At 47.5% G+C, this 12,846-nt stretch overlaps 2 protein-coding genes across 2 annotated transcripts in view; one reads left to right on the top strand and one right to left on the bottom strand.

Annotated features, from left to right (window-relative positions):
* LOC132455191 (NACHT, LRR and PYD domains-containing protein 3-like) overlaps positions 1-12,846 on the bottom strand; it is a 381,632-nt gene that overhangs the window by 64,464 nt on the left and 304,322 nt on the right. The window lies entirely within an intron of this gene.
* LOC132455225 (E3 ubiquitin-protein ligase TRIM39-like) lies at positions 6,819-9,258 on the top strand. Its single transcript, XM_060049053.1, has 2 exons — positions 6,819-6,954; positions 7,063-9,258. Exon 2 carries the CDS (start codon positions 7,065-7,067, stop codon positions 8,688-8,690), a length of 1,626 nt encoding a protein of 541 aa, XP_059905036.1. The 5' UTR covers positions 6,819-6,954; positions 7,063-7,064; the 3' UTR covers positions 8,691-9,258.

Here is a 12,846-nt window from a genome sequence, read left to right as displayed (position 1 = left end):
GTAATCCAGGGCATATAAAGACTGGGACCAGAAAATTATTATTTTCTCTCCATTGACACCCATTCATTTTTTTCGATCTCATAGGTCCCATGAGCCCTACCGGAAGGGGCGTGACTTCGCCACTCTATACATTTGATAGCCTGGTATGTTTAGTGCTGCAGTTGGTGAGTTTTCATGTAGCCAGGTTTCAGATAGACAGAGGAAATCTAAATTTGATTCCATTAGTAGATGCTGGATTTGGTCACTTTTCGATACAATACTTCTTATGTTAAGATGACCACCAAATAAACCCTTAGGTTTAACTTTGGGATCCCATATTATTCTGGAGTGGTTGACAGTTTGAAAGACTTTCCACTTCCTGTGTTTTGTGATTGCCTGATTAATGATTTGTTTCCCATTTACATCCCTTAGCCCTCTGGCCACACGTAGCTTTTTATTTGAGTTAATGTTACACTTTGCTATTGGATTGTTACCTTCGATACCAGGAAGCTGTCGGTCAACATGCGTATCAGACTGCACGGCAGACTGAGTCACCACTGTGTAGACCTTTTGCTGTGGTTGTTGCCCGGCTGGCCGTGGTTGTAGCCCGGCTGGCTGTGGTTGAAGTCCGGTTGGCCGTGGTTGAAGTCCGGTTGGCCGTGGTTGTAGCCCGGCTGCCTGTGGTTGAAGCCCGGCTGGCTGTGGTTGTTGCCCGGCTGGCTGTGGTTGAAGCCCGGCTGGCTGTGGTTGAAGCCTGGCTGGCCGTGGTTGCAGCCTGGCTGGCCGTGGTTGTAGCCTGGCTGGCCGTGGTTGTAGCCCGGCTGGCCGTGGTTGTGGCCCGGCTGGCCATGGTTGAAGTCTGGTTGGCCGTGGTTGTAGCCCGGCTGGCTGTGGTTGTAGCCCGGCTAGCTGTGGTTGTAGCCCGGCTGGCTGTGGTTGTAGCCCGGCTGGCTGTGGTTGAAGTCCGGTTGGCTGTGGTTGAAGTCCGGTTGGCTGTGGTTGAAGCCTGGTTGGCTGTGGTTGTAGCCCGGCTGGCTGTGGTTGAAGCCCGGCTAGCTGTGGTTGAAGCCTGGTTGGCTGTGGTTGTAGCCCGGCTGGCTTTGGTTGAAGCCCGGCTGGCTGTGGTTGAAGCCCGGTTGGCTGTGGTTGTAGCCCGGCTGGCTGTGGTTGTAGCCCGGCTGGCTGTGGTTGTAGCCCGGCTGGCTGTGGTTGAAGCCCGGCTGGCTGTGGTTGAAGCCCGGCTGGCTGTGGTTGAAGCCCGGCTGGCTGTGGTTGAAGCCTGGCTGGCTGTGGTTGAAGCCTGGCTGGCTGTGGTTGAAGCCTGGCCGGCCGTGGTTGAAGCCCGGTTGGCTGTGGTTGAAGCCCGGCTGGCTTTTGATGTAGCCCAGTTAGGTGAGGATGTAGCCTGGTTAGCTGTGATTGTAGCCTGGCTGGCAGTGGATGTAGCCCAGCTAGCTGAGGATGTAGCCTGGCTAGCTGTGGTTGTAGCCTGGCTGGTAGTGCTTGTAGCCCAGTTAACTGAGAATGAAGACTGGCTAGCTGTAATTGTAACCCTGCTAGGTGTGGTTGTTGCCCAGTTAAATGAAGGCCTGTTAGCCATGATTGAATCCCAATTAGCTGTAGTTGAGGCCCACTTAGCAGTGGCCCTGTTAACTGTGGTGGTTTAGCATCCAGGTAGTAAGAGTTCATTAAAGGTCCAGGATTCATTTCAATATCACCAGCCAGAAGCAGTATCATCAGAACATGTGCAATTCCCAGGAAAGGTTTAAGTTGGTCTGACTGTTCATCTTTACCTGAGGGTAGCCTTGCACGTCCATTGTCCAGTAGTTTTGTGTAGAGCAGGTGTTGACTCTTCTTTGCTGGGTAGAGGACTTGTTCGCTGTTTTTATCAATTTGCTGTGTGAATGTTAAGCACAAGAGTAGATAAGAACATACTAAAGCAATAAAGAGACATGTAGATGGAGACATTTTATCCCACGTTATCAGTGGGATAAAACAAAAACAACAATAATAATGCTGATAATAACTGCACACGTTTATAGCTTGGGGCAACCCGGCTTGGTGAATGAGCCGCCTCCTTCCAATCAGCACACGAACTGAAGCTTACTTCAAGCCAAAATGGCACTTTTATTAAATCATATATCAAACTGAGCAAACAAAACCCAGCTTTGAAGGAATCAAGTCTTTTTCCTCCGGGTGAAAGCACATCACCCACTGGTCTCTCCGCACACGCGAACCAGGAGAGCCCTGAATGAGTGTGGAAGCATGCTTTTTAAAGCATGCTTCCCACCTGCTCCTCAGGTGCTCCGCATCTCAATGATTGGCACCGATGTTCTTACTGGTGCCATCTATCGGAAATCTGTGGTACACCGCCTCCACAACCTGCCCCCTTGGCCTCCAGGGCCGCTGTGCCAGAGACGGGTTGCCACACTCCTCCACCCTTTGATGAAGGCCCGGGGCACCTCTGACTGACCAGCAACCCGCGTCGAGGCTGGATAGGGTGTTGGCGTTGGTCCGCCCCCGCCAGTGTCCCCCCTGGAACCTGTAGGACCGCTTGCCGGAGCGGTAGTCCTGCCCGAAGCGTAGCTGCTCCTGCTGCCGGCGCAGCTTGACCCGCTCCCGCTGGATCCCGTACCGCTCACGCCGGCGCTCAAACCGGATGCGCTGCCGCTCACGCTCCAGGAACTGCATCTCCATGCAGTCGGCGTACAGACGCCGCTTCTCCACCTCCAGCCAGTTCCTCTTGCGGATCAGGTGCTCCCGTTCCTCCCTCTCTTGGAACTGACGGATGCGATCCCGCCTCTCCACCTCTCGGACGCGTCGCCTCGGCTGGGCTGCCCGTCCAGGTGGCGCTGTTCCCCGTCTGTCCGGACGAGTCTCAATCGGCTGGGGCTGGGGACCGACGTTGAAGCTCAGCTGTTGGGCGACCTGCCGATTCTCTTCCAGCTCCTTCTTCAAACCCAACAGCTGGGCCTTCAGTGCCTCCCTCTCCCGGAACCAGTCCATGCTTTGGGCCTCGTGTCCGGCGGCAGTCTCCTCCAGGGCCATCTTGTGCTCCACCCTCATCTTCTCCAGCATAGTCCTGCTGGCCACCAGCTCCTCACCTTTCTCCTGGTCATCCTGGAACCTTTGTTCCGTCAGCCGCTGGATGAAATGCTCCTTCTCAGCGACGGATTCCACCAACCTGGTGAGGGCGCTGTCTTTGTTGGAGGTGTCCGCCTGCAGCGACTTGATCCTCCCTTTCAGGCTGCCCATCTGCTTCTCCTTGTCCCGAAGCTGTTCCTGCAGGTTCTCCATCCCGTTCTGTAGGTCATTGACCATCCGCTCCTTAACCTCCAGCATGTCCTTGAGGTCCTGGATCTCCCTGTTCAGGGTGCACTTCTCCTCGGGCCTTTCCTGGATCTGCATGTTAAACGTGGGCCCCTGCTCGAGCCGTTGGACCGCCTCTCGGAGGAGTTGGAGTTCATTTTCTCTCTGGGTGGCAGCTTCAGCTCTGTTGGGGCTCTGCATCGGGGTTCTGGCGTCCACTGAAAAACAGTTGCGTGGTCGGATTGCCTCCATTGGAAGTCGGCGTTTACTTAAAAGATGGTCCGTAGCTCGGTCGAGTTGCCTGCATTCTCCACCATATGTGGCAACCCGGCTTGGTGAATGAGCCGCCTCCTTCCAATCAGCACACGAACTGAAGCTTACTTCAAGCCAAAATGGCACTTTTATTAAATCATCTATCAAACTGAGCAAACAAAACCCAGCTTTGAAGGAATCAAGTCTTTTTCCTCCGGGTGAAAGCACATCACCCACTGGTCTCTCCGCACACGCGAACCAGGAGAGCCCTGAATGAGTGTGGAAGCATGCTTTTTAAAGCATGCTTCCCACCTGCTCCTCAGGTGCTCCGCATCTCAATGATTGGCACCGATGTTCTTACTGGTGCCATCTATCGGAAATCTGTGGTACACCGCCTCCACAACCTGCCCCCTTGGCCTCCAGGGCCGCTGTGCCAGAGACGGGTTGCCACAAGCTGTTGAGCCAATCAATGACTTAATGTCTACCATGATACAACAACCCAACATTTGAAACACAATAACACAAAGGTCACAGTGACAACATGTAAAGATTTCCCCCATGTGTGTGAGTACCGTGACTTTGTCTCGTCATCTCTCCTCTTCGTCCTCTCCTCTTAGTATCTCCTCTCTCCTTCCTCTCTCTCCTCTTCCTCCTCTCTCTGCTCTCCTTTCTAGTTCATCCAGGATTGTGTTAATTAACGTCTTGCATACACATTACACGTGTTTACAAATTACTGAAGCAATATTACGATTTATTTGGGCAAATATTTGAAGAGCTTTAGCTCTAACTTAGCCTATTTTAAGACGGCGCACAATTACTTTGCACCACTGATCCATGGTTGAGTTGTACCCTCAAAGGACAGCGAATAGAGACGACTTTACTCATCGCACTAAATGCTGTTTTCTTCCAGGTACTTCTCACCACAATAAACGTAACTTCATTCAAACATATACGGCGATCAAAACAACGTAACGCTCGGGGGGCTTGCAGCGGGGGAACTAGAGCTTTATAGGGTGGTCCGGGGGTGGCCCAGGTGTCTTCAGTGGGTCCATAGACCGTGATAGAAGAGTGAGTGTGGAACCCTGACCTGTCATCTAAGGAGCATGGATTAATGCTCTGATGGCTGATTAGAGGTAGAAGTGATGATTCACTGAGACTAGAGTTCTTCAACGTGGCAGCTAGTGTGGTCCACTAGGGTCACTACACTGGAATTATTCAACGTACTCTGAATAGCCAGTTGTCTCTGCCCCAGAACTGCAGCTCATTTATTTTTTACACACACACACACACACACACACACACACACGCGCGCGCGCGCGCACACACACACACACACACACACACACACACACACACACACACACACACACACACACACACACACACACACACAACACACAAACATGAAACGACACTAAAGGAGGTTGAAACATTGTGGGAGAACACTCTCTCTAGTGCAGGGCGAGCAGCACACTGCGTCCGTCTGTCCTCCGTCTCTAGATTTGTGCTCCCAAAAGACTACGGTTGTCATGTGAGTCTGCAGACTGGCAGAGCGGTGCACGTCACTGGTTAATGTGCACTGCTCAATGGTTTTGTGATCGCTTCAGGTTGAAAGCATCGTGTAGTGGGGCCCTTGCTTTAGACGGGGCCCCACACTGAGGTAACTGGACAGAAAGAGACAGAATCAAACTCTAACCCCTCTTCATTCTGTGTTGATTATATTTATTTGTTTGTTTGATTGTTTGTTTGGGCGTCCCCACGGTGATCACCGTGACAACGCTGAGCATCGGCGCCAGGAACTCGCTGCCCAAGGTGGCGTCCAAGGTGGCGTCTGCTACCTTGGGCCATGGGCTGGTTCATCAGCGCGTGCCGCGCCGGCCTTCGTCTTCCCCGCGCTCATCGAGCTCGCCGCTGTCGACCAGCGTCCAATCGGAGCTGGGCCCGGGGCGGCAGGGACGCATCGCAGGCCCAGCACCCAAAGGGGCCAATACTTCATCATCCGTCACCATGGAGACCGGCTGCTGAGTCATTAAGCAGACGCTTTGGTCGAAAAAGGAATTTGTTGATTCAGTTAGACACGAGAAAAAGAAGGTTCACACTGACATGTGATTACGTATTCATTAGCATATCTGTGGATGGCCGTCGTTATTCTAGGGTTTAGGTATTATTTCTTCCTCTCTCTTATCTCCTCCTCCTCCTCCTCTTTCCCTCCTCCTCCCTCCCTCACCACCTCCTCACTCCCCCTACCCATCCTTTCTTTTTCCTTCACCCCTCCTTCCTCCTCCAACTCCACCCTTTCTCCCCCCCTTCCACCTCCTCCTCCTCCCCCTCCCTCTCTCATCCTCACCTCTTCCCCCTCCCCCTCCTCTACCTCCTCCCCCTCCCCAACATTCCTCCTCCTCCCCCCCTCCTCCTCCTCCTCCCCCTCCTCCTCCTCCTCCTCCTCCCCCTCCACCTCCTCCTCAGAAGCTTGCCCCCATGGTGCTCTCCAAGAAGCCCAACAACATGTGCTCGGCCGGGGTCAACTACACCCCCGACCTCAGCGGTCCTCCACCCTCTCCACCTTCCTCCTCCTACACCACACACACACACACACACACACACACACACACACACACACACACACACACACACACACACACACACACACACACTCCAAGGTGGTTGTTCCAACTCTAGCCCATGAGCAGCGGGAACACAACTAATATTTTTTATTACACTTTTTCTTTATTCATTGCCTTTATAATGTGTGTGTGTGTGTGTGTGTGTGTGTGTGTGTGTGTGTGTGTGTGTGTGTGTGTGTGTGTGTGTGTGTGTGTGTGTGTGTGTGTGTGTGTGTGTCAGAACTACTTTTACCAGCAGGGGGTGCACTAGTACTTCAAAGGGGGCAAACGTTCCAAAAGCAAAATGAAATCCCCCATTGACCAGACTGTGTCGCAGTCTGCTGCTCTCAGCTCTGCTGCTCTAGTACGGTGCACTGTGCGCGTGCACATCGAGGAGAGCTCCTACAGCAGCGTAGCGCTAAAAAACAGCTCGTCGTCTGTTTCTGTCGAAAATCGGATTTTATCGGGTTGGATTTAAAGAATTCAGGGAAGCCCCGGAAACCCGAATAGATCTACACCGATGATCCCAGTTACAGTTGCTTATAACCACTAAATCACCACAATGCCTCTCGTTCTGCACCGGCTCTCTTTAACTCCAGAAAGAAGAGAACACACATAGGAGAGGCCGACACGGTGAATGAATGCAGTGCACTCACGTGCCGTGGGGGCGGAGTCAGGTGTTAGGGGAGGAGGGGAGATGGCGTCATTTTGAGGAAACGAAACCTAAAGCATCCCGACGTGTAAGCAGTTCTCTCTTCTAGGATAAATATAACACGCATTACATAGTCTGACAGACAGCAACAACAACAAGGTGAGTAAAGCATTACAACTTTGAGATAAGTTAAAACCACTTTTGCCAATATGGAATAACAAAAATAATGGGATTGCTCAATACAAAAACCCTGTCGTCTGTGTCTAGGTATGGCCTGTATAAACGCTCCCTGGTCTGAAGAGAACTTTTCATGTTCTATCTGCCTGGATGTGTTCAGCAGTCCAGTTTCCACTCCATGTGGACACAACTTCTGCAGAACCTGTATTACAAAGTACTGGGATGAACAAGTCAAGTACAAATGTCCCGTTTGTAACGAGCTTTTCAACACAAGACCTGATTTACGGGTCAATATCCTCTTTTCTGAGATGGTTGATCGGTTTGGAACGTCCGTACGAGTAAAAGAGCAGCCTTGTGTTGAACCAGCAGAAGTTCCCTGTGATGTCTGTACCGGGACCCAGCTGAAGGCTGTGAAGTCCTGCCTAGTGTGTTTTACCTCTTACTGCCAAACCCACCTGGAGCCACATCAGAGAGTCGCTCGCCTGCAGAAACATCGGCTGGTCGAGCCTATGGACCGTCTGGAAGACAGGATGTGTATGAAACACGACCGACTTCTGGAGCTCTTCTGCCAGACTGAACAGGTGTGTGTGTGTTGGTATTGCACAGAGACAGACCACAAGTCCCATCCTGTTGTACCTCTAAAGGAGGAATATGACATGAAGACGGCCCAGCTGGGGAAGATTGAGGCTGAATTTCAGCAGATGATCTGGGAGAGAAAACTAAAGATTAAGGAGATCAAAGACACTGTAGAAATGAGCAAGAAAGATGCAGACAGAGAGATAGCTGATGGTTTGCAGGTCATCACTGCTCTGATGCGCTGCATTGAAAAGTGCCAGGATGATCTCAACCAAATGGTTAAAGAGAGACTGAAATCCACAGAGAAACAAGCTGAAGACCTCATCAAAGAGCTGGAGCAGGAAATAGAAGATCTGACCAACAGAAGCTCAGAGGTGAAGCAGCTCTCACACACTAAAGACCACCTCCACTTCCTCCTGGCCTTCAGATCCCTGAAGAATCCTCCTCCCACCAGGGAGTGGACGATTGTGGAGGTCCGTCCTCCGTCATTCGTAGGGACCTTGAGGAGATCCCTGGGCCAGCTGGAGGAGACACTGATCATGGAGATGAAGAAGCTGCATGATGCTGAACTGAAGAGTGTCCAGCAGTATGAAGTAGATGTGACTCTGGATCCTGATACTGCTCATCCCAAGCTCATCCTGTCTGAGGATGGGAAACAAGTACATGATGGAGGTGTAGAGAAGAAACTCCCAGACAACCCTAAAAGATTTACAAGTAAGTTTTATGTTCTCACAAGACAGAGCCTCTCCTCAGGGAGATTTTACTTTGTGGTCCAGGTTAAAGACAAGACTGCATGGTGTTTAGGAGTGGCCAGAGAGTCAATCGACAGAGGAGGTGGAATAGTAGTGACCCTTGAGAATGGTTACTGGACTCTTTATTACGATAAGGATGGGTTGGTGTTCAGAGATAACCCTGATGTCCGTCTCCCTCTGAGAGCCGAGCTCCAGAAGGTGGGGGTGTTTGTTGATTATGATGAGGGTCTGGTCTCCTTCTATGATGTGGAAGCCAGGGTTCATCTCTACTCTGCTACTGGCTGCACCTTTAGTGAGCCTCTCTATCCAATTCTTAATCCATGCAACTATGCTTTTAAAGGTGACAACTCTGCCCCCCTGATCATCTCACCTGTCAGTCAAACAGACTAGGACCTTTGTTTGATAATAAAATAATCAAACAACCACCTGAATGATAATCTCTACTATGTGAGATCTGAGAGGTCTGAATTGACGTGGTTCTGCTGTCATTTAACAAGGAGAAATTCATTAAAAAATAACTCTCACTATTCTAAAATGTAGCCCATTTTAAATGATTAGATTCCACTATTTTTTTATAAATGTGTGTTTCCCCTGTTCTTTTTTCCGAGTTATTGCTATAATATTGTAAATGGTTGCAGTTATAACATGTCTGGGGGATACGGTTGTTTATGATAATACTATTTACATTGCTATTAGTTTATATTTTGGAATCATGAATGATGATGCATTTATCTTTTAACACTTTTCTGATTTCAATAAAATGGCAAAAAATGGAAATGGTACATTCTTTGTGGAATAGATATTTTCAGGGGGATGGCTGGTTCGTACACACATAGGATCCTGATACAGCTGGTCCCAGTCTCATCCTGTCTAAGGATGGGAAACAAGTACATGATGGAGATGTATGGAAGGAACTCCCAGACAACCCTAAGAGATTTACACAGTGTGTATGTGTTCTCACGAGGCAGAGCTTCTCCTCAGGGAGGTTTTACTTTGAGGTCAAGGTAAAAGACAAGACTCAATGGCATGTTGGTGTTGCCAGAGAATCCATCAACAGAAAAGGCGCTATACGTGCGACCCCTGAGACAGGTTTCTGGACCATTAAATTCAGCAAGGATGGGTTGGCATTTAATGATAAGCTTTATGTCTATGTCCCTATGAGAGGTGAGCTCCAGAAGGTGGGGGTGTTTGTTGATTATGATGAGGGTCTGGTCTCCTTCTATGATGTGGAAGCCAGGGTTCATATCTACTCTGGTACTGGCTGCTCCTTTACTGAGCCTGTGTATCCATTCCTCTCTCCATGTTTACATGAAGAAGGTACAAACTCTGCTCCCCTGAACATCTCACCTGTCAATCAAACAGACTAGGACCTTTGTTTAATAATAAAATAATCAAACAACCACAACAAATAATGTTGTTTCCTGAATTACACTCTCTACTATGTGAAATCTTAGAAAACTATTGATATTGTACTTTTCACTGTTATTTATCAAGGACCAATACATTAAGCTACTAACACTGTGTACTATAAACAATATTACCCTTTATAACTGATAAGACTACACAATAATGTTCAATGTCTTAACCAAGTATTTTCCTTTATTATTTTTAATCATATTTGACAACACAAAACAATGTTTTTAAACTTTGAGATTTAAATAAAAATAAAAATTGAAAGTAGAATGGGGACATCTTCTGTGGAAAAGCTACATATGTATTCAGTGGAATAGGTATATTCTCAGTACAATATATAATTAATGGAATAGATATATTCTCAGTACAATATGTATTCAGTGAAATAGGTACATACTCAGTACAAGGTAAGGTAAGGTAAGGTAAGGTAACTTTATTTGTACCCGAGGGTAGATTTGGTTGCAGGTAGAAAGAAAGAATTGGCTGCTTACACACACACACGCAGACAACATTAACATCATCGACAGACAGAGACATAAAAGTGACAACAGTGCTCCAGACATAGGAACATGGATAAAAAGCATACAAAAGGGTATTACTATCAAAAGATAAATAAATACTAAATGCAAGCCATCATGGCAGATACAAAAAACAAGGTCAGAATAAATAAATAAAATGATGAAGAAGGCCATACAATCCATAGGTTGATAAGTTGGTGTGTAGCTTAATTACTTTTTAACATTTTGACAGCTGAGGGAACAAAACTGCCTCTGTATCTCTTTGTTTTGCAGGCAGGCATTTTGTACCTACGGCCTGATGGGAGAAGTTGAAATTCACCATATAGTGGGTGGGATCCATCTTCTAAGATCGACCCAGCTAGTCTCTGTAGCTGCCTTGTATGCAGGGATTCTGGGTTCAGCTGTGGCTCTCCAATCAGCCTACTAGCCCACCTCACGATTTGGTTCAGGGAATTCTTATTTTTTAGGGATAGGTTACTAAACCAAGACACCAGGCTAAAGGATATGACAGATTCAATGAAGCAGCGGTAGAACATGGTTAGCATTTTACTGTCAATGTGAAACGATGAGAGTTTCCTCAGACAATATAAACGCTGATTCCACTTTTTGTACACAGCTTCGCAGTTTGTCTCAAAGTTTAGCTTATTGTCGATGATGGTCCCAAGGTATTTATAGTTATCCACACACTCAACAGTCTGACCCTTTATGCTGGTGAGTTCCTTAGCACTGGGGTGTTTCCGGAAATCTATGTGCATTTTTGAAATGTGTAGAAAGGACCTATCGCACCAGTCTACAAAATCCTGAGCGACTGGGCCATGGCCTGTTTCATTCCCTTGTAGCAGGCTTACAATGACAGAATCATCTGCATACTTTAAAATAAATCTGTCTTCTCTTTTGCTGCGGCACATGTTTGTGTAAAGGATGAACAGGAGAGGGGACAAAACACAGCCCTGAGGGGAGCCAGTGGAGGAGCAGATCTGGTCAGACAGTACTCCATTGACTCGCACTCTTTGCGTCCTATTGGTTAAAAAGTCTAAAACCCATCCAACAAGATTTTTACTCATATCAAATTGCTCTAAAAGTCTTTCTGTTAAAATGTGGGGTTGAATTGTATTAAAAGCAGAAGAGAAATCTATGAATAAAAGCTGAGCATGTGTTCCTTTTCCTTCCAGATGTTTAAAAAGCATGTTCATCAGAGTGACTGTGGCATCCTCGACACCTCTATGTGGCCTATAGGCAAACTGCAATGGGTCAATATCAGACTCTGTTTTCTTTAAAACTTCATTTCTCACTAATATTTCAAAAGCTTTCATGACAATAGATGTCAGAGCAATAGGCCTAAAATCATTCAGAATTTTTGGGCAGCTTGTCTTGGGAACTGGAACGGCTACCCCATCTTTCCAACATTTTGGGACATGCTGATTTTGAAGGGATTTATTGAAGATGTAATGAAATATTCGAAGTTCTCTAGAACACAACTTAACCAGTCTACCACATATATTGTCAGGTCCATGTCTTTTGTTTGGATTTATGGAAGGGAATACCTTTTCAATATTTTCCTCTTCAATTGTGAAGTGGTTCTGGTCAGCTAATTTATGACTGAGCTCCTGTTTTTCTTCACTGAAATCATAGGTGTCAAAACGGGAAAAGAAATTATTAATATAATTTGCAAGGTCAGAGTCTGTGTCAAAACCCTCTAAAGTGACAGCGCTTATATTCTTTGAGTTACTAGTGCCTGCAATGGCTTTCATACTTGACCATGCTGAGCCCAGGTTATTTGCAGCCATTTTATTTTCCAAAATAGTTTTATAGTCCTGTTTTGCCCTTAGAATTAAAATTTTCAAATCTTTCGTGGCTTCATACAATTCAGAGGCAGTCCCATGTTTGAAAGCACGTTTCTTAGCCTGTATGCTGGATTTGACGGATTTAGTTACCCATGGCTTGTTATTAGAGTACATTTTTATCCTTTTAGATGGTATGATATTGTCTCTACAGAATGTGGCATAAGAACATGTTACATCGGCTAACTCGTCTAAGTCCCCCCCACTTGCCTCTATAAACATGTCCCAATCAGTACAGTCAAAACAGGCTTTTTGACACTGCACAGACTCTTCTGTCCAGTTTTTAATGTCCCTTGTATAGACCTTTTCCCTCTTCAGTACAGTTCTGTATGTGGGCATGAGGTACACACAGTTGTGGTCTCCATGGCCCAGAGGAGGTAGCGGAAATGATTTATATGCCTCCTTTACTGACCCATAGCACATATCAAGAGTCTTATCCCGTCTGGTGGGACATGTTATATATTGGTGGAAGTTGGGGACTGACTTCTTAAGGGAAACATGGTTAAAGTCACCCATTACAAAAGCCGGGGCATCAGGGGAGATAGACTGCAGTTTTTGTACTACGTCATACACTGTTTTACAAGCGGAGGGGGCGTGCGCTCTCGGGTGGATGTAAACAACTGTGATGAAGATCTGGGGAAACTCGCGAGGTAGGTGAAAGGGGCGTAACGACACTTATAAAAGTTCCACATCTGGAGTACAAATGCGCTCTCTCACTGTAACAGACGTACAGTATCTCTGATTGATATCAAGACATACCCCCCCTCCCTGCGT

This window comes from Gadus macrocephalus, chromosome 4 (assembly GCF_031168955.1).
Source record: "Gadus macrocephalus chromosome 4, ASM3116895v1".
Classification (NCBI taxonomy): domain Eukaryota; kingdom Metazoa; phylum Chordata; class Actinopteri; order Gadiformes; family Gadidae; genus Gadus; species Gadus macrocephalus.
This window is presented reverse-complemented; position numbering and strand designations above follow the sequence as displayed.

Coding starts and splice junctions, on each gene's coding strand:
- LOC132455225 (XM_060049053.1), top strand. CDS start 7,065: ATGGCCTGTATAAACGCTCCCTGGTCTGAAGAGAACTTTTCATGTTCT.